The 23908-nt window shown below is 32.2% G+C and overlaps 1 protein-coding gene across 1 annotated transcript in view; it reads left to right on the top strand.

Annotated features, from left to right (window-relative positions):
• Positions 1-23908, top strand: part of LOC130220629 (protein shisa-6) — a 444723-nt gene that overhangs the window by 288069 nt on the left and 132746 nt on the right. The window contains exons 4-5 of the mRNA XM_056452846.1: positions 6409-6501; positions 17019-17087. Of these exons, the coding sequence (XP_056308821.1) occupies positions 6409-6501; positions 17019-17087 (162 nt within the window). The remainder of the gene's footprint in view (positions 1-6408; positions 6502-17018; positions 17088-23908) is intronic.

A 23908-nucleotide genomic window follows, 5' to 3' on the forward strand; every position in this document is an offset into this window, starting at 1 on the left:
AGAGGTTTGGGAAGGTCGTCCTAACTCTGAAGAGCAGTGAAAGTAAAGGTTCTGGAAATAAATGTTCATCAAAAAATGAGATTTCAGTTGTTTTAGAGGTTTGGGAAGGTCGTCCTAACTCTGAAGAGCAGTGAAAGTAAAGGTTCTGGAAATAATGTTCATCAAAAAATGAGATTTCAGTTGTTTTAGAGGTTTGGGAAGGTCGTCCTAACTCTGAAGAGCAGTGAAAGTAAAGGTTCTGGAAATAAATGTTCATCAAAAAATGAGATTTCAGTTGTTTTAGAGGTTTGGGAAGGTCGTCCTAACTCTGAAGAGCAGTGAAAGTAAAGGTTCTGGAAATAAAATGTTCATCAAAAAATGAGATTTCAGTTGTTTTAGAGGTTTGGGAAGGTCGTCCTAACTCTGAAGAGCAGTGAAAGTAAAGGTTCTGGAAATAAATGTTCATCAAAAAATGAGATTTCAGTTGGTTTAGAGGTTTGGGAAGGTCGTCCTAACTCTGAAGAGCAGTGAAAGTAAAGGTTCTGGAAATAAATGTTCATCAAAAAATGACATTTCAGTTGTTTTAGAGGTTTGGGAAGATCGTTCCACCTCTAAACAACAGTGAAAGGTAAAGTTCTGGTTGTAAATGTTCCTCAAAAAATGAGATTTCAGTTGTTTTTACATAAGTAACATAAGAAATAAGTGTTTCTAAAAAAAGTCAGATTTCAGGATTCAGTAACAAAAAAATAATTGAAAAATAATTCTATAGCACCGTAATTCAAAACATAAACCATTGCTTTTTTATTAACTAAAAGGTAACACCATATGTATTAACATGAACGAGTCTGACATTTAATTTCAGGGTTTTTTATAGCTTTAATTATTTTGTATTTTTAGAGTTTGATTTCATGTTATTATTTTATTCGAATGTTGTGTTTTGGTTTATATGTTTATTGCTTACATTTTTTTAAATATTTTCTTGGTATGCATAGCAATATAACATGATCATTTTTTGGAGGTTACCACGGACATATTTCAAATGCCACAATATTTATTTCATTTAACACAAGTTTTTTTGTGGTATGCTTTTAATTAACTGAAGTTACCCCGTCATGTATATTTTTATTGACATTAACAAAGTTTATTAAAAGCAATTATAAATATTTAACGCTTTAAATTATGCAAACCAAATAGTAAATGTTATGTTTGTTTCATTCTATTCAATTTCAATGTAATCTATCAATGAATGTTCATATACTGTATTTGTGTACATTTTTTAGATAATTATATACAGTACATTTATAGTTTGCATACATTAGTTCTGCTTTTTTCATGGAGATCAAAAGATGGCCCTTATAACAATTTTAAAACACATTTGCTGATGTTTTGTATATGGAGGCTAGCATAAAAGCTCTGCCTGTTTGTTATGTGCCAGAAATAACACAAAATGGAAATATAGGGCTCAAAATGAGAGACCGGCTGAAATTAGGGCATTTTTGACTCCTCTTGAGACCAAATCTCTCTCTTTCTGTGTATTTTTCTCTCTCGTTTGCTGTTAGTATTGACCATAATCTCTGTTCCATCTCAAAAAGCTGAACTTTTTAGCTCTGTAAACTTCATCAAGAAATATCTCAACACAATTACACAGCATACAATTGATTTATGACGCGATAATGTGTGTGGATCTCTCTTAATATGTGCTTTTGATTTGAGAATAAAATGCATGAAGAGTCACTTAAGAGTTATGAAAAATACGTTTAATTTCACTGAGAATCTGATCCAGTTTAGTCAGTCATTTCATTCAGATAGTTTATTTAAATTAGTTTTTAATCTATTCTAATTTATTAATCTAATTTTAACACCGTAAGACATGTGAAGTCAGAAAAAATCATTAATGAATAATGGAACAGTTTATTGAACCATTAGACAAATAACTAAGTTTGCATATATGCTTTTGTCAGGGTATATTTGATATAGCAAAAGTAAAGGTTCTGAAAATATGGAAACGTTCTCAAAACATGAGCTTTCAGTCGTTTTATAAGTTTGGGAAGATCATTCCACCTGTAAGAAACAGTGAAAGTAAAGGTTCTGGAAAAAATGTTTCTAAAAATGAGATTTAATTTTCTGTATTGTTTTTGGAAGATTGTTCCACTTCTAAGGAACAGTGAAAGTAAAAAATGTGGAAATAAATGTTTCTCTAAAAAAAGAGATTCTGGCTGTTTTAGAGGTTTGGGAAGATCATTCCACCTTTGAGGAACAGTGAAAGTTAAGTTTCTGGAAAAATTGTCTCTTAAAAATTAGATTTGAGTTCTATTAGAGGTTTAGGAAGATCATTCCACTCTGAGGAACAGTGAAAGAACAGGTTCTGGAAAATGTTTCTAAACTGAGACTTTGTTTGTTTTAGGGCTTTGTGAAGATTGTTCCACTTCTAAGGAACAGTGAAGTTGGAAATAAATGTTCTTAAAAAGTCAGATTTCAGAATTCAGTAAAACTTTAGAATAAGGTTTCATTTGGTAACATTTGTTAAAATGAATTTAAATTGAAAAATAATTAAATAGCATCTTAATTTCAAACAATTACCATTGCTTTTTTATTAACAAAAGGTAACACCGTGTGTATTAACATGAATGAGTATGACATCTGATTTCAGGTTTCTTTATAGCTTTAATTAGTTTGTAGTTTTAGAGTTTCAGTTCATGTAATTATTTAAATAAAAAAACGGACTGTTATACACGCATTCATTTATTTGAATGTTGTGTTTTGGTTTACATGTTTGTTGCTTTGGAAAGATTGTTCCACTTCTAAGGAACAGTGAAAGTTAAGAATTTAGAAATAAACGTTTCTCAAAAAAGAAGATTTCAGCTGTTGTAGAGGTTTGGGAAGATAATTCCATCTTTGAGGAACAGTGAAATTTCAGGTTCTGGAAATAATTGTCTCTAAAAAAAATAGATTTGAGTTGTATTAGAGGTTTAGGAAGATCATTCACCTCTGAGGAACAGTGAAAGTTAAGGTTCTGGAAAAAATTTTCTAAAAGTGAGATTTTAGTTGTTTTAGAGGTGTGGGAAGATCGTTTCGCCTCTGAGGAACAGTGAAAGTAAAGGTTCTGCAAAAATGTTTCTAAAAATGAGATTTCAGTTATTTTAGAGTTTTGAGAAAAATGTTCCACCTCTGAGGAACAGTGACAGTAAATGTTATGGAAATAAATGTTCCACAAAAAAAAAAAAAATAAAAATTCAGTTGTTTTAGAGGTTTAGGAAGATCATTCTACTTCTGAGGAATAGTGAAAGTTAAGGGTCCTGGAATCAATGTTCCTCAAAAAGTCAGAATTTAGATTTTTGGTAAGTGTTCATCCAAAAATATTGCATTGTTCTTAAATTTAATATTTAAAAATCAAGTCAATGTTTAACAGTGCTGCAGTTTCATTGAAAAGCCTTTCACTTGCTAAAATAAAAAGGCAGTCAGGCAAAGAGAGGCATGTAGAGTGTGTAAGTTTTTGTGATCATCTTGATCATTTAGTGGTATTACAAAAAAAAAAAAAAAACGCTTTAGCTGTAGAGAACAACCCAGGCTCATTGGAAATGTGCCTCAATCTACATTTTTGTGAAAAGTAAAATGCGTGGTTTTGGGTACATTTCGTTGCATGTTTCAAATGAGTTTAAACAAATCCAAAAACACTAGAGGGTGCTGTCTACATTTTGGAAACTCTGAGATACGTTACTTAGAGTATATTTTTTGTATCTTTCAGATACACATCCTTTTTGTACACACCCATGAGAAGTTCGATATTATGTCCCGGTACATCTCATTAGTGTAAAAAGAAACTAAATTTGTTGGTGCCATACTGCCCCCAAGTGTTCATTACACCTGAAACTGCATATAAACGTCCTTTTAAAGTAAAAAATGGAATGTGGTTTCACAAGAATGTAGGCTGAAGCACATATTTCTACTGAGCCTGCGTCTGTAGAGAAGATTGAAAAATTGTCTAAATAAGATGACTTTTATTGCCTCAGGCTCTGTACGGTTGACCAATGACACAGATAAACCTCTCAACGCTCGTATCTTAATGACCGCGAGGTCACTGATACTTTATTGCACAATTAAATGGCCCGAGAATCTCCTGCCAGAGGAAACTACTGAAGTTATCCACTATCCAAGAATACTGGGGAAGTGTGTTTTTGTGGAGAAAGAGAGTTGTAATGACCTCTAAAACCTCTCGAGCCATGAGCAAAACCTCTTCCTTCACACACACACACACACACACACACACCCTATTAATACTTAATGCAGCACCTTGCCTTGACCTCAGTCTCAGAGCACATTTTACTGCTCACTGGCTGAAATGACTTCACTAACCGGCTGAAATCAAGGCCGGTGTGTGATGAATGTGATCTTTAGAGACATACCGCACATAATCAGGTTTTCATACAGTGGCCAGTGTTGAAATATTGGGCTTATTGGTTTTCGTAACTCGGACTCGTGGATAAAAAACGTGCAAAATGAGCACATAAACTGTTTATATCATTACACTCTGTCCATATGCATATTTAATTTATAATACAGTTAACCTAATAAACATAGTTAAGACTTTACATTGCTCTTTAAGTCGAATACAAGTATCACACTACAGGATATACTATATTATATTTTGTATTATGTTATTATTGTTACTACCATGTTCTTAACAATATTTTTTTCTGTCATCATGGCAGAAAGAAATTAGTTATTAGATTTTTGTCATTAAAACTATTATGTTTTAAATATGTCTTTTCGTTAAACAGCACTTAAAAATAATTATTATAATTAATAATTTTGACCTCAACTGACTGTACATATCTTTGAATGCCATTGGAGATCATTTAATTTCTGCAGTATTTTTTTAAGCAACTCTGTATTCACATGGTGATTCTTTTTCTTGCAATCAGTGTTTACTTATTTATGAGGCTAAATCCGAAATACCTTCTGTAAAAAATAAAAACTCAAAACATATCAATAAATTGAGATGAGATATTTAAACCTGTCTTTAGTTTTTCAGATTCTGTTCTGCAGCTGAAGGCATATTAGTGCACCACATTTTATTGTACATTGCCTTGTTTACAAAGTTTAACAAGACATGTACAAAACTGTAAAACAAGACAATCATCTATATTTATTGTAATTAATACAACACAACAAATACATTAGAAATACATGCTTCGGCCTACATTTTTGTGAAACCGCAAAAAATGTACTTGACCATACGTTTGACTTCAATTTCAGGTTAAATGAACAATAGGGGGCAGTATGACGATAGCAAATTTTGTTCCTTTACACACTACTGATATTTACAGGGGTATATTATCAACAAATAAAGGATTATTTTCATGCAGTTCTTTGCACAACACCAAACAAACACCTCCAAACTACTTAAAAGTGGGTATGATTTGTAAACTAAAATCTTTGCGTCACTCTGCAATTTACAAAAAAAAAAAAAGTAACAGTGTGGCAAAACCTAGAGTAGTCAATGGACAATAGACTAGGTTAATAGAGTTTAATTTGATTTCAAAATCGAATGTACTTCGGAATGCTTCAGGATATATAAACATACTTCAACATATGTTTGACTACAGTTTCTTTGTTAAATAAACACTAGGGGCAGCATGGCGACAGCAACATTTTTTCCCTTTCACAGTAATGATACTTATAGAAACTATTATTATAAAAAATATTATCGACAAATGAAGGATTATTAAAAATGAAGGATTATGCACAACAGCAAAAAAACACATCAAAACAACTTAATGATGTCTGTGATTATTAATTGAATACTTCTGTGTCACATATATCTCCATATGGTTAACTTTTCTGGCATGGTCAGTTTACTCAGTAGCTTACCTTGTATGGCTGTGCTTTTGCTGCAGAGCGCTCGGGTTTGAGTGCGGTGAATCATGCTTCCACAAAACAGATAAAAGTAATGTAAAGTCAAGGTAAAACTATGTGGTTCAGTGCGCTTTTGGTTGGATTTAGGGAAGGATTTAAGTCAGTGGACCTCCTGGATGTGTAGAAGAAGCACATATATCTGAAATGTGTATCAAAACATACACTAATGTATTTCAGATTCACAAAAATGTAGACATCGCCCTCTAGTGGATTTGTCATCTGAAATGTGCAACACACACGGAGCAATGTGATTTACGTTTCCCAAAAATGTCAGCATGTATTTCCATAAGAACCTGTGCTGAATTCATGTATTTAAAGAGAATTTATATTTATTTAATTTTTATATAATTATTTGCTATTTTTATTTATTTGAATGATTTTTTTCTATGTCAAGATCAATCAAGGTTTTTTTCTCTTCATCTATAGTGTTTGTCCTGTCAGTCTAAATGATGGAGTTAAAATGACTTTACTTAGTTTTTTGATTTTTTAAGTGGATTTGTCTTGTCTTTGCAGGGCATTATGGGAAAGAAAATTTCCGCAGTGGTCAAGACATGCACAACTTCATCTCTTCAGGCTTCGTGACACTCGGCAGAGGACATCTGAAAGGTATATAAGGAACATTCATTCATGCAGTGAACATGAATGTAATTGGATACAGCAAAAATCAGTCCTCCAAGGCACTCAAAGAAAATATGGAAAAAATAATAAAAAGCCTTTCTTCACATGGATAACCCTTAAAAAGAAACTGGTTACCCTAAAGAAGGCTGCTCTTTGCGAAAGGCAGCTCTACGCGAAACGTGTAGGTTTTTTAAGGATTAAACGTGAATAAAGGCTTTTTAATATTTTTTCCACATTTTTCGGGTGCCTTGGACGGATTTTTGCTCTTTCCAAATACATTCAGGGTTTGATGAATCCCTCACCCAAAGAGCACCGACACATTATTTAAGCTGCCCCTGAGCACTGTTTGTTTGATTTTGTATTTAGATACATTTTAATGTCTCAGTATATATTTAATAATAAAAAGTAAAATATATTTTTAAAATTACACCCTAAATTTAAAAATAGTAAATGTTTTACTACTACTACTACTACTACTAATAATAATAATAATAATACAAATAATAATAATAATAAAAATCATAATATCATAAAAATTCAGTACTTGAATTGAAGCTGAAATAAAATGGTCTAAATATTAGTTAGTTTTTTAAATGATTCTTAAATCCTGAACTAAATTTAGCATTATGCATGGCAACCATCTCCAAAAAAGCTGAAGTAGTACAATTATTACATAATAATAAAAAATCATCAACATTTCATTAATCAGTGTTGTTATTATGAACTGTTACTTTACAACAATCATTTTCCATACTTAAAATATCACTGAAATAATATAGAATTATTAACCTAAGTAATATAATTTTTACATACGAACTCAACAATTAACTTTTGTTATAAATAAAAAAGAAATAAGCTTAGGCTAAATTAATAAAATTGATTTTAAAAAATTGTGTTCAAAATAGTGTTATTATTACTTATTACTTGTCATCGATCAGTATTGTTAATGAAAAAAAATATAAATATATATATTACATAATTGATGATGTGATTTAGTTTAACAGAAGAGTAGTGTTCTCGCTCAGTACAGTGGAGATTGCTTAGTTATTTTGTTTTGTATTATTTTTAGTCATTGGGGATGCGATGGCTCACAGTCAAATCTTTTGCTGAACAGATCCACCACTTCTGATGCTCAAAAATGTTTATGAAAAGTTGCAGGTATTAGGAGGTATTTTGCTGAAAGTGCAGCTGATGTGCAGCGAGAGGTTTGACAGTTTGTGTGCATTGATAAGTAAGAATGATTAGTAAATCCATATGAAACAGTCACTTAAAGGTGATGTCGCTTCTTTAATTTTGCGCTCAGGCACGCTTTGCACTCACACTACAAACATACCGCACCGAAGCCCAACTGAACCGCGCTCTGGCACACCTCTTCCAACCGGGCCAGGGCCGGCCAACTGAACCATGATTCGGAGCACTCACACTTGTCAAATGAATTGGAAAATGGGGGTCAAATGTGCCTGAGCATGGTTTAGATAGCCTAGTGTGATTACACCCTTAGAATATCATTTCAACTATATTACAAGTAATGAATGCTTGTTTAAACTACTTATTTAAAATGAGTTGAAATAACAAAATTTTTAGGCTTTTTGGGGGACAATTGTTTTCTGTTCAATCCACTAAAATTTGTAAAATGATTAAGGTTAACTTAATCGATTTGTGTTGGGACAACATGAAGGAATTGTGTTGAACCCAGATTTTTTTACAATGTAGTTATAACAATACCAATCACTATTTAATAAATGTAGTATTTCAGCTTTTTTTGAGTTGGTTGCTAGTGTACATTTCCAATTGTACATAAAATTCAGGATTAGATCATTATTTTTTTAATTAATATTTAGCTAATATTTAATTAAAGTAATGTGTTACGAAGCAGATGCTGACAACATGCGAGCAGATCCCAATGCAGCTTATTTAAGGCAAGGTCGTACAGGTAAGGGTCAAAAATAGGAGTAAAACCAAGGGAATACCAATAAACGTGGTCAAAATACAGGTGAGAGTTCAGACTAGGCAGCAAAAATTCAAAACACTTTGTAATGTTCATGAAAGAAACAAGACTCAGCAAAGAGAACGTGAATGTGAGGTATATGTATAGTCCTACTAATCAGTGCATCATGAGCTACATCTGTGTCTGTGTGTGAATGTGGGGATCATTGTCAGCTGCTGCAGGAAATGATGGGCGCAAAGAGTCCTGGGAGTTGTAGTTGGTCTCCAGCGGAGGAAACACTGCTGGCGATCACAACATAATGGAGGTTTAGGGTATTATGGTTAGTTTTATATTTTTAAAGAAGCCTTTATATATTGTTTTAAATTTAGTATATTATTATTAAGTAATAAAAGTCAATTTTAAAGCCTATTTAATGCCTTAATTGTTCTTTTAGTGATAGCACTAACAAACACTCCTGGCTGATCACATTTTAAGCACATTTTTTATTTATTTATGCGTTATGCAAGTTGTAATATATAATATTAACAACCCTTTTCCTTTTCAATCGCTCAGCTCAATAAAAGTACACAGAGGAAATGCCCCCAAACGCGTTTTAGCCGTTGTTCATTTGTGGAGTGAGTGTCCTGTGGGGGAGATTGAGCTGTTGACAGTGCAATAATGACGTTTCCTAAAGCTAATTAACAGAGCGAAGACGCTTGTCAGAAAGAAAACAGCTGCCGAGCGTCTCTGCTGCTCACAGTCTCTCCTGAGTCAATCAAACAATGCAGAACAATCAGCACACCAGCAGGCCTTTGTTAAAACTACAGCGACGGCACTGACCAGCTGAAAATCCAGCTCTCATTTTATCCATGCATAGCAATAACGGTAACATAACATGCATTTATGGAGGATCACAGCATTTTTAGCTAATATCAATTACGTTCATAACAACCCCAAAGGAACAAATTGTGAAAACATAAGAAGAAAAGCAAACAAACATACAAAAATGACAATTGACCTGCTTCAGATTCATGCAAAATCCTCATGCAAAATTCTTTCGGCTTTGTTATTTTTTGCTTTAATGGTGAATGATGATGCATTGCTGCCACACACATATTATCTTTTTCCACTCTATTTGGGAGCTTTTCTCAATAAAACAACATATTTTCTCATAATAAATGAGATGTTTTTGTTAATATGCCATAATTTCTTTTAATAACAAGATAATATTTCATTTAAATATATTTTTAGCATAATAACGAATATGTTGTTTTATTTAGAAATCTTTTCTCAAAATAATGAGGTTATGTCATTAAAACAACATATTTTATTGTAAATAACAAGATATTTCAATAAAACTATGTATTTTCTCATAATAATGAGATATTGTTTTACTAAACAACTTTTCTTGTTGTCATAACCTAGCATTGGGTAAAATAGGAACAAACCCATTGACAAAAAACGGACCCCAACATTGGATTATCCACTTCCTGGATGAGCCCCCAATTTGATACAAAAGATATGTCAATAAAACAACTTTTTTTTTATAATAATGGGATATTTCATTAAAGCAACATCCTTTCTCGTAATAACAAGATATTTAAAACTACATATTTTTTGTAATGAGATGTTATTTCACACAACCTATATTCTTGTAAAAACAAGATTATAGCATGTGAGGCCAGCCTGATCTCATGAGAAAACGTAAGTATTTTACGTTTTGTCAGTTTAGTGGCTAATTCGGACGAATTCGTACGAGTTCAGTCGTACGAAGTTGTACGATTTTAAAAAGGAGGCGTGGCACCTAACCCCACCCCTAAACCCAACCGTCATTGGCGGATGAGCAAATCGTACTAAATTGTACGAATTAGATCGTACGAATTTGTACGAATTAGCCACTAAATCAAAAAGTTATGAATTGCCGTGAGATTGTGTTGGTGAGGCAGGTGGGATGAGTGCTAATTACCAACACCTGTACGCATCACCTGTCTCGAGTCTCACGGAGGAGCTCTGGAGATTAAAAGGGAGGAGAGACCGCAGTGGCTTTTTGCTTTTGGTTTCAGTTTGGCGGCAGTCTCCGTGAGGAGCAACAAAGATATTTCATCGTTTCTCGTAATATTGAGATATTAATCAAATTAAACAACATCTTTTCTGGTAATAACTAGATATTTCTTGTTATTGCTCATCACTGTTAGTTCCACAGCAGTAGACCAATCAGAAGAGCTCAGATGTGGGACAAGCTTTATGCTGCACTTCTGTTCAAACCATTTCGAAGCGTTGCATTTCACGCTTTTAGAAGCAAAAGTGCATTCGATGTGAATAAGCTCTAAAAATGCTGGGTTGTCATAACCCAGCATCGGGTCTAATAGGGAAAACCTATTAAAAAAATGTAACCCAACATTGGGTTTGTCTATTTCCCGGACGAGCCTACACTTGTTGCAAAAGATATTTTGTTAAAACTGATAATTGTCTCATAATACTGTGATATTATTTCATTAAACAACAATGTTTTTGTAATAACAAGATATATAAAACTACATATTTTTTGTAACGAGATGTTAATTGATTAAAACAACGTATTTTCTTGTAATAACAAGATTGTAACAAGTAAGGCGGGGCCGAGAGCCATGAGGGCATATGAGGTGGGTGGCATGAGTTCTAATTACCAACACCTGTAAGCATCTCCTGTCTTGAGTCTCATGGAGGAGCTCTTGGAAGTTAAAAGGGAAGAGAGACAGCAGTGTTTTTTGCTTTTGGTTTCAGTTTGGCGGCAGTCTCCGTGAGAAGCTGATGTCGTTATTAAAATTATTTAAAAGTTTGTCTGTTCTCTGCCTTCTTCTTCCCGATGGCCAGGTGACTATCAACTTTGTTGCAAAGATATTTCAGCTTTTCTCGTAATATTGAGAAACTAATCCATTAAACAACATCTTTCGTCGTAATAACTAGATATTTCTTGTGATTGCTCATCACTGTTAGTTCCAGAGCAAAGACCAATTAGAAGAGCTCGGATGTGGGACAAGCTTTAGGCTGCGCTTCTATTAAAACTTTGTGTGTTTCACATTTTTATAAGGCTTTCGCTGTGAATGAGCCCTAAAAATGCTGTTGTCATAACCCAGTGTTGGGTCAAACAGGGACAAACCCATTGAGAAAAATGTAACCCAACATTAGGTTTGTTCATTTCCCGGACGAGCCCCCACTTTGTTACAAAAGACATTTCAATAAAACTACTCATTTTCTCGTAATAATGAGATATTATTTGTAATAATAATGTAATAATGAGGTATTTCATTAAAACAAAATAATTTTTGCAATACCAAGATATTTAAAACTACATATTTTTCGTAACGAGATGTTTTTTCATTAAAGTAACCTATATTTTTTGTAATTGCAAGATTCTAGCAAGTGAGGTGGGCCCGAGAGCAATGAGGGCATATGAGGCGGGTGCGTGAGTGCTAATTACCAACATCTGTATGCATCACCTGTCTCAAAATAACGTAACCCAACATTGGGTTTGTCCATTTCCCGGATGAGCCCCCACTTTGTGTTACAAATGCTAGTGAAAAAAGAGAGTAAAAGAGGAGCAAATGTTATAAAATTACAAATCGATTCAATACATAAGGACATTAAAAAACTCGTTCACCAAACACAGCAAATTAACAAATGTAAGTCAACAAAAAAAAAAGACTAAGAAAACCAAAATATAAACAAAACTTAAATTGTAGTTGTCTAGTCTACAAAAGTAGTCGCTCAATCTCCCCCTCGTTGTTTTTTTTAGCTCCTCCCCACTAGCCACTTCAATTTTGGTTTATGACAACCCAGCTTTTATTTTAGAGAATATAATGAATTACAAACACATGTTGGCCTTAATGTGGTTGTACATAATGTAAAAGTTTAATTTATTATTAAAAATCCAATGGACCCTATTCACTTTTCTGGGGTTTTCAGCAGCGGAAGTCATCATAGTTTGGTAAACTTAGAGCGCAGTGCAGCCAGAAAAGAGAATAATGCTAAATTTGCTGTCCTACCCCCATAGACACTGCATTAGAAATGCCTTGCACAGGCAGTAATTAATTTTTTGTAATTTGATGTAAAGATGATATAATACATACATAAATACAAATAAATGTTCATACATATAAAAAAAACTAAATATTAAAACTTTCAAGGATTTAAGATGCTCATGACTGTTAAACGCATCATAACAGTCTTGTGAAAAGGGTCCATTAATGACTATCTGAGGAATCTTCATGACATCACCGCTTCCGTCTGTGACATCATTCATGGAATGATTGGCATCTTTATTCTAACACACAATGAGCCCGTCGATTTCCTGTGAATGTCAGTGTGTTGAATCATCAGTGTACTGAACTGATTGTCAGCGTGTGATTCAGATGTGCCTGTGAAAGAGGATGAAGTTTAAGCCCCACGCGCTGCGCTTCCTCAAGGTGAAAGACTTTAATAAGTTGCTTAAGTATTTTTTGCTTATTCGACTGCGCCCCAAAGCCCCGCGGTTCATGCAAATTGGCCTTAATCTCCATCCTGTTTAATTCTACCTGATTGAATTGCTTTGGAGATTCTCTCTGGAGTTTTTTCTATCTGCTCCTCAAACTCTCCACTGACTTTAACTGACTGACAACCTACATTAAATCACACATTCACTCTCTATTAGTCTTTCAATTGTGTTTTGTGCTTCTAGATTTACTCATGCTGAAAATGTGTCACCTTTTTGTAGTCATTATTTGGATGTCACTGATGAAGTGTCTAATAAATCAATAAAAGTAAGTTAATAATAAAGTTAAGATAAAACAGCAAATATGTGTTTATTTAAAAAAAATTAAAAAGCTTATTTTATATTATAGAAGTTTAAAGGTATCTATCCATCTATCCAGATCCATCTATCCATCTATCTAGATAGACAGACCGACCGACCCAATTTCTGTTTAACAGAGAGATTTCTTCAACACATATCTAAACATAATAGTTTTAATAACTCATCTCTAATAACTGATATATTTTATCTTTGCCATGATGACATAACATAATATTTGACTAGATATTTTAAGACACTTCTATACAGCTTAAAGTGACATTGAAAGGCTTAACTAGGTTAATCATGTTAACTGGGCAGGTTAGAGTAATTAGGCAAGTTATTGTATATTGTAAATTAATATATATAAAAATAGCTTAAAGGGGCTAATAATATTGCCCTTAAAATGTTCTTTTATTTGAGCTGAAATAAAACAAATAAGACTTTCTCCAGAAGAAAAAAATATTATCAGACATACTGTGAACATTTCCTTGCTCTGTTAAACATCATTTGGGAAATATAAAAAAAAAAGAATATTCAAAAGGCGCTAATAATTCTGACTTCAACTGTATATTGACCTTGGTCAAGGACATAACATAAAAAACCAAGTAAACTGGACAAGTAAAATCACTTTTACGAACCCTTGGATCGATTATTTGTCTTTTTTTTTACACCCTTGGCTTTGGCTTTAAAACGTGAAGCCAAATACCTTGGTGAGACCCACAGAAAAACAATAAACAAAAATTATCCCCTACCTAAACACCCAAATAAAACTAAACATACCTAACAAAATATCAGAAATACAAATACTAAAACTACTTCTACCTCCCTGACTATATATATAAAAAACAGGAGAAAATATTTACAGAAAAAAAAATGAGTAGCGTCCAGCCCCTACTGCTTCTCACTGTGTGTATAGAGAGTTCAGTATTTACATTAACAACAAACAAACTAAATTTAAAAAACAACAAAAAAAAAAAACCAAGAAGGGGGAAACATGGATGGATAACCAACCAACGAAAGTCAAAATTTATACACGCAATCAAAAATAACCCTTGCAACTATATATTTTCTTTTAGCACCCAAATCAACCACGCACACATATATATATATATATATACACATATATATATATATATATATATATATATATATATATATATATATATACACATATATATATACATATATATATATATACATATATATATATATATATATACATATATATATATATATATATATATATATATATATATATATATATATATATATATATATATATATATACATATATATATATATATAATATATATACATATACATATATATATATATATATATATATATATATATATATATATATATATATATATATATACATATATACATATATACATATATATATATATATATATATATATATATATATATATACTATATATATATATATATATATACTATATATATATATATATATATATATATATATATATATATATATATATATATATATATATATATATATATATATATATACACAGTTTTATGCAAAAGTTTGGCACCCCTCTTTATAAGAAAAGATCACAGTGATATGCCATTTGATTTCTAGTGAAAGCTAGATAATGTCATATTTTTCAGACAGAAATCCAGTGTAGCAGTATTGAGATGTGTGAAATTAAATTGAAACTGAAAAATAGGCTATGCAAAATTTTGGGCACCTTCTCTTTTGTATGGATTTCAAAACTTGTAGTAACTTTGCTGATTGATTACAACACAAAGTTATTTTCAGTGATTCAGTGAACCTTAACAATCCTAACACTGGTGTAACTGATCATGAAAAAGGATATTTAAGGTAACTGATTGCTATTTGTGCTTCTTATTGTTAACCAGAAAGTAGCAACATGGGAACCCCAAAAGAACTTCCTAATGACCTAAAAACTATGATAACTCACCAACATGAATTAAGAGGAGGATGCAAAAAGCTGTCACAAAGGTTACAAAGCTATCACAAAGTCTCCACAGTCAGAAATATAGTAAGAAAATGGAAGGCCACATAAACAGTTCTTGTGAAGGAAAGATGGGGTAGACCAAGAATAATATCTGAAAGACAATAGTTGTTTTTCCGCTGTAAATATTCAAACATGGGTGTCACAGTGGCACAGTGGGTAGCACGATCTCCTCACAGCAAGAATGTCACTGGTTTGAGCCCCGGCTGGGTCAATTGGTATTGTGAGGAGTATGTATGTTGGCTTAGGTTTCCTCTGGGTGCTCCACTTTCCTCCACAAGTTCAAACACATGCGCTATAGGTGAATTGAATAAACTAAATTGGCCATAGTGTATGAGTGTGAATGCAAGAGTGGATGGGTGTTTCCCAGTGTTGCGGCATCCGCTGCATAAAACTTATGCTGGATAAGTTGGCGGTTCATTCCGCTGTGGCGACCACTGATTAATAAAGGGACTAAGCCGAAAAGAAAACCAACTAGTTAATGAATACTCAAACGTTCATAAATCAAGAAAATTTTACCAAATTACTTAAAACTAATCTTAGTATTATCATTAATTCTCTATTATGATGTGCATATGAGTGAAAGAGCCTGCAAGCACAAATGTAGGCGGGCCTAATTTCGTTCGTAAGGCATTGATTGGGTGGTAGTGGTTTGCTATTAGTAGATCTCGTATGATTGACATGTTGATCCCGCCCTCATGCCAGTAAACACCAATCAGAGAAAGCAGTACACTGCACTACTATCTAAGTTTTGGGAACAACAAATAATAACTTGATTTCTAGTTGAACATTTGTTATCAGAAGTGGCTTATATGAAAGGTAAAGGCCTCTAAGTTACGCTTATTTGACCACAATAAATATGATCATGCCTTGATTTTGAATTATTTCATTAGGACAGTAAGGTCTGACTTTGCTTAGACAAAAGTCTTGTCACTTAACCTAAATAATGTTTAGTAAAGAATATAAAGTCATGGCGCAGTGGGAAAAGAATGAATATTGTGTATGACTCCCATGAGCTTGGAGGACTGAATCCATACATCTCTGAAATGACTCAAATCACTCATTAATAAAGTCATCTAGAATGGCAAAGAAAGCGTTCCTGCAGGACTCCCAGAGTTCATCAAGACTCTCTGGATTCATCTTCAATGCCTCCTCCTTCATCTTACCCCAGACATGCTCAATAATGTTCACATCTGGTGATTAGGCTGGCCAATCCTGGAGCACCTTCAGCTTCTTTGCTTTCCTGAACTTTAATGTAGAGGCTGAAGCAGCGCTGTCCTGCTGAAGAATTTACCCTCTCCTGTGGTTTGTAATGTAATGGGTAGCACAAATGTCTTGATACCTCAGGCTGTTGATGTTGCCATCCACTCTGCAGATCTCTCGGACGCCCCCATACTGAATGTAACCCCAAACCATGATTTTTCCTTCACCAAACTTGACTGATATCTGTGAGAATCTTGGGTCCATGCGATTCCAGTAGGTCTTCTGCAGTATTTGTGATGATTGGGATGCAGTTCAACAGTTGATTCATGGGAAAAATCCACTTTCTGCCACTTTTCCAAATGATCAACTAGAAGTCAAGTTATTCTGTGTTGCTTTTACAACTGGGATCGACAACAAGACTTTTGTCAGGTAGTGTAGATGTCATTAAAAAGAGAAGGACATTATTTTGGGCACATAAAGTGATGAATGTTTCATGATTTTGGCAGAGTTGTAAAGTGAGATGTGATGTGAGTGTAATGTGTGTGTTTTGTTCTTCCAGCGCAGCACTCTGTGGATGATCTCGGGCAGCTGTCGTGGCAGGGCGATCTAGACATTCCTCTGTCTTACAGTATGTACCGTGCTTCATTTATTTAAACAAAACACAACACACACCTTTCTCACACTCACCGATGACCTTTGGGTTTCACCAAACCGCTGTTTGGATACTCTGGAATGTGCTCATGCTCTGAAAAAGCTCACTGAAAAGACAAAAAACATGTGGCAAAAATTTCCTAAAATTAAGTAATTTTAATTAATCTTATGTAGTATATGTAGTAGTCATTTTTAAACAATGTTTTTTATTGCAATTTTAATGCAGAAGAATAAGTAGTTTATTATTATTATTTTATTTACATTGCAATTCAGAGGTTTGTGGTCAGTAAAGATGTTTTAATGTTGTTTCTTCTATCCAAAGCTGCTTTTATTTGATAAAAATAATACTACACAAAATATGAAATATTATAAAACAAATAACTGTTTTCTGTATGAACGTATTTTAAAATCAAATTTATTCTTGTCATTCAGCTGGATTTCAGCAACATTACTTCAGTTATCATTATCCTGCAGAAATCGGTATAATGTGATCATTTGATGATCAAGAAGCATTTTATGTTTTAAACATCAAGAAACTTGTGTTGAAAACTATTTGCTGGTTCATGTTTTCATTTAGTTATTCTGTTCAAAACCATCAGAGAATTAAAAAATATCAGCTAAAAACAATATTTAATTTAATTTAATTTAATTTAATTTAATTTAATTTAATTTAATTTAATTTAATTTAATTTAATTTAATTTAATTTAATTTAATTTAATTTAATTTAATCAAAAATAAATATTGCCCCCATATTACTGTAATGTTAGACTTTTTAAGTATTTTTTTTTTTGCAACTAAATATTTATGGCAGATTTGTGTAATTTTAATTCAATTTTAGGACATAAGTTCTTCCCAAATGGTGGGGAATACAAACACATATATTTAAATGTATTTAAATTGTGCTTTTCACAATAATTATGGTTCCAAAGCAGATTTTCAAAAGGTGTGAATTATTTAAAATTTTTTATTTAATAAATTTTTTTTTTAAATTTTTGTAATTAAATTTTTGTAATTTAATTTAATTTAATTTAATTTAATTTAATTTAATTTAATTTAATTTAATTTAATTTAATTTTACCCCAAATTTTGTTCGTTTTTTAAGCAGTATTATTTTTGCGGTTAAACATTTATGGTAGACTTGTGTCATTTCTCCTCAATTTTCGGATATTTTTTTACAAATGGTTTCAAATGGTCAACTGTCCGATGTAGAAGGGTTTTGTGTGTTAATTTGCAAAAAGATTTGAATTTTGTCATGTTGACTTGTGTGTTTCTATGAGAGGGTTTTTGTAACTTTCATTCCTAATGTCTGAAGCAAATACTTTAAAATAATACTGTTGTGCAACAAATACCCCATAGTGAAAACTAAATGAGAAGTACGTCTGACTGCTTTATTTATATCCATCATCTAACAGCCTTATGCTTGGTCGTCTAATGTGACATTAGTATCACAGGTATATCTGTGGTCAAAGCTCTTTTTAGTGTGTTTTATTCCTCATGTTTATTTTTGTTCCAAAGAGTACAGTAATATTCAATATATGTCTGCAATATTGCTGTTTGCATTTTTGGGGTTGAAAGTCATCTGAAAGTAATCTGGTTTAGTTACATGTTACTTGAAGAGCGTGTTCATAGGACACCTTTATATCTTAACATCACCTTATATCATAACATGACATTTAATGCATACTTATGACAACTGTCATTAAGTGTCATTCGCTCAGTTATGTCATTTTAAATGCGAGGATGACATTGTTTGAGATGTCTTTATGACAACTTCACATAAACAAATACATCATAACCGGTTTTTGTCTTGACAACTTGACGTTACCAAGAAAGCGTAACTTGTCATAAATCTGTCATAAACATAACAGATGTTTATTTTAATTGTATATTATAATTCCATCGTGAATGTTTTTCTAATCAGTTTTTTCAGTGGAACTGAAACTGAATTTTTCATTAAAATGTCCTATTAACAGTGTCATTACTCTATTAAATAATTTTAGAACCATGTCATTAATATTGTGTATTGTATTGGTAATAATGGTATTTTAATGACGCATTAAATTTGTACCACTGCAGTTGAGATCAAGAAACATAATATAATAGTGATGCTGTTATAAACGTCATGACACAATTGTAATGGCCTCATGACAATCATGTTTATGATGGATTTATTAAGTGTTAAAGGATTAGAAAACTCAATAAACAAATATATTATACCTGTGGTTTTCCCGACAACGTGACATTATCAAGAGAACCTACACTGTAAAAAAAAACAACTTTACTCAACTGAAGGCAACTTTCTGCACAGCGTTTTTTGAGTTGACTCAACTTAGATATTGTATGGCAACTTTCTGCACAGCTTTTTTTGAGTTGACTCAACTTAGATATTGTATGGCAACTTTCTGCACAGCGTTTTTTGAGTTGACTCAACTTAGATATTGTATGGCAACTTTCTGCACAGCGTTTTTTGAGTTGACTCAACTTAGATATTGTATGGCAATTTTCTGCACAGCGTTTTTGAGTTAACTTAATATTATTCAAATACTTGGGTTAATTGTTTATACAATTTTTAAGTTTATTCATCTTTTTTTTTTACATTGTACGTTGTCTTGAAAATGCCAAGTTGTCATGACAGGTTATGATCTATTTTTTTTATTGCAAGTTTCATAGCAAAGACATATCACAATGTCACCTTTGCATTGAAAATGCCATAACTGATTGACAGATTGACATTATGGGTCCTATCCACCGCAAAAAGGCTGCATTTACACCGCACTGTTCAAGTGTCTCAATTCTGATTTTTTCTCCCATGTGGCACAGATCGGATATGGCCCATATGGCCAATTTACTCAAATCAGATTCAGGCCGTATGTGGAAATTTATCCGATATGAATCGTATCTGTGCCCTCGTGTCTACAGTGTAAGCTGGTAGATCGGATTTTCACCTGTCAATGCGAGTCGCGCATCATTAAAAACCATAGCGAATGACGTCAACTCTAACGCTTTCATTTCATAACAGACTTCAGCAGAGTCGCAAACCTTAAAACTCATACACGAGGGCTAAAACAGCGTTTATATTGTCATATAGCACAGGTGTTTAAGCATGTTAACGAGAGCGAGAGAGCGCAACATCCGCAACGTAACTAATATAAAACTATAAGCACAAACCTGCTTAGACTGTCCTTAAAATAGCAAAAGTGAATACAGACATGCCCTTAATGATTTTGCGCTATGTGCTTTAGACTTTGCTCCTAGATCATTAAAATAGAGCCCTTAATAACAGTTATCATAATCATACATAACACCTCTTTCATATTTTTCTTACATATTTATGACCTGTCATGTCATGTCAAGTAGTGATTATAAAGCTTTCCTGATAGGCTTATGAACCCCCCATTCAAGTTTACTAAGCTGTCATAACATAATATTTGCATTTAAAATGACATAACTGAGTGAAAGACACTTAATAACAGTTGTCATCAACATACATACAATCTCATTCATATTCATATTGTGTCAAGTCATGATTATAAAGTTCTTATGAACACCCCCTTCAAGTGAAACATTAATGTATAATTATACATACAATTGTTGTAATATTTCTATTTAATTCTAGTTTTAAAACACTTCACTCTTTGTTTACAGCATAAATCCCTTAATTCACAGGGCGTAGGAAAATGCAGCTAGTTTGTTTGTGGATAAAATGGCGTTTGTGTGTTTTGTAAATGAAGTAGTTCTGCTTTAATTTGCTCTCTTGTGCTTGATGTAAATGAACTTTTGATTCAGAAGGACTGAGTGTTTTTGTGTGTGTGTGTGTGTGTGTGTGTGTGTGTGTGGTTATTCCCAGTACAGGACCTCTAGGTTATTAATGACTGTTGTTGCAGTTTTCTCCTCTCTGTTACCATGGCGATCCTTTTGATTCACTGTTCCATATAATTCAACACCATAGTTTGACTCTAAACCAGCTTAAATCCCTCTTTGTCGAAACCCTGGATTATTATACTGACCTGCTCTAATTAGAGCTTTAATTATACTGCAAACATTATTAGTGCTGCCTGCAAAGGGTTAGCGATTGGAACAAAGTGTTTATCATGTGTGCCACAAAGCACCGTTGAGCAAAGTTGTGCTTTTGGTTTTATGTGTAATTTTTAATTAGGAGTTGAGAAAACATCATAGACGTTGCATGAGCAGGATAGGTTTGAATGCAGTTTCGACATGACAGTGTTTTCATTTGATATATATATCTTTAAATACTTTTTATTATTGTTTTATTTTTATTTTTTTTGCTATTTGGAAATTATTATTATTATTATTATTATTATTATTATTATTATTATTATTATTATTATTATTATTAATAATAATAATAATAATAATAATAATAATAATGAATAATAATATAAATAATTTTCATTGCTATAATATTAATATAATGAATAATAATAATAATAATAATAATAATAATAATAATATGACTATTAATATAAATATAAATATGAATAATAATATAAACTATTTTCATTAATTATTGTCAATAATATCATTAATATAATAATAATAATAATAATAATAATAATAATAATAATAATAATAATAATAATAACAACAATGACAATAATAATTATTATAATAACAATAATGATAATATGAATATTAATTTAAATATTATTATGAATAATAATATAAACTATTGTCATTAATAATTGCCAATAATATCATTAATATAATAATGATTATAATAATAATAATAACAATAATGATAATAAGAATATTAATATAAATATTAATATGAATAATAATATAAACTATTGTCATTAATAATTGCCAATAATATCATTAATATAATGCAACAACAACAGCGACAAAACAGCAACATTATTTACAGTTACATTATTTCACATCCATAGTTACATTATTTAACTATGAAGTATATTTAAAGTATTTATTCTTGCCTGATATTAATTTCAAACTTAAAATCAAAAGAAAATGTATTAATAAAAAATATGTATTTAATGGAACTGAGCTAACAAACTGAAAATGATCTTTTTTTTATTAGCTAAAACTGACAAAGATGAGTTAATAATGTAATAGTAATACTTACACATTTTGTAATGCATTAACAGACATTAACCTTATCGTAACATGTAACTGTTTTTATTATGTTTTTATATAGTTGTTATTTCAGTTACAACTAAGTTTAGCTATTTTATTTTTTAATTATTTTACATTTTAGCTATTTATAATTACAAATAATTATATATATATATATATATATATATATATATATATATATATATATATATATATATATATATATATATATATATATATATATATATATACAGTGGGTATAGAAAAGAATCATCCCCTTTCAAAATAATTACATTTTGTTGCATTATAGCCTGAAAGGAAGACAGACACAGTTTTTGTTTTATCTAACTGTATTTACTTAGTGCAACTTATAACACCCAACCAAAAAATACAACACCAACATGTCTGAAAAAAAAATTAACATATAAAAACTAAATCAATGGGTTGGAAAAAGAATCACCCCCCTGTTTCAGTATTTGGTTGAATAACCTTTTGCTTTAATTACAGCCTTTAATCTGTTGGGATAGGTTTCTACTAACTTTGCACATCTAGACTTTGCAATATTAGCCCACTCCTCTTTGCAGAACTGTTCAAGTTCAGTTAAATTTGATGGTGTCCGCTTGTGGACTGCAGTCTTCAAGTCATTCCACAGATATTCAATGGGGTTTAAGTCTGGACTCTGACTTGGCCATGCCATGATATTCACCTTTTTCTCCTTTAACCACTGTGTGGTCAGTTTTGCTGTGTGCTTCGGGTCGTTGTCATGTTGGAAGGTAAACCTTCTTCCCAATGATAACTTTCTGGCAGAGGGCAGCAGATTTTCCTCAAGAATTTGTCGGTATTTTGTCCCATCCATTTTTCCTTCTATCCTGACAAGTGCTCCAGTTCCTGCTGCAGAGAAACAACCCCATAACAAGATATTTCCACCACCATGTTTTACGGTAGGAATGGTGTTATTTGGATGGTGAGCTGTATTGGATTTCTGCCAGACATATCGTTTGGTGTTGAGGCCAAATAATTCAAATTTAGTCTCATCTGACCATAACACTTTTTTCCATGTGGCCTCGGAATCTTCTAGGTGCGTTTTGGCAAAGCTCAGTCGTGACTTTATGTTGCTTTTCTTGAGAAGATGCTTTTTTCGTGCAACCCTCCCATACAAGCCACAGTTGTGGAGAATTTTTGATATTGTTGTCACATGCACACAATGACCACTCTTTGACATAAATTCCTGCAACTACTTCAGAGTTGTTGTAGGCCTTTTGGTTGCCTCTCTGACCAGTTTTCTACTAGCTCTTTCATCCAGTTTGGAGCGACGTCCTGATCCAGGAAGGGTCTGTGTTGTACCAAATACCAGCCACTTTTTAATAATGGACTTCACTGTGCTTCTAGGCATTGATAAAGCATTTGAAATTTTTTTGTATCCATCCCCTGCCTTGTGCCTGGCCACAACTTTATCCCTGAGATCTTTTGACAATGCCTTGCCACCCATAGTTGATGGTTTGCTTCAGTTGCACTACCTAGGGTTGAAATCCTACAATAAAGCTATGTTCATGCTGAGCTAATCAAATTGACCACCAATGAAAGTGAAATGGCATTGTGTCTCGTTAAGAAGGTGATTAGCTACACCTGATTGAGTTTACCAGTAATTTTTAAGAGGGGGGTGATCCTTTTCACAACTGAGTGATTCTGTTTTTTATGCTTGTTAA

The sequence above is a fragment of the Danio aesculapii genome, chromosome 3 (genome assembly GCF_903798145.1).
Source record: "Danio aesculapii chromosome 3, fDanAes4.1, whole genome shotgun sequence".
Classification (NCBI taxonomy): domain Eukaryota; kingdom Metazoa; phylum Chordata; class Actinopteri; order Cypriniformes; family Danionidae; genus Danio; species Danio aesculapii.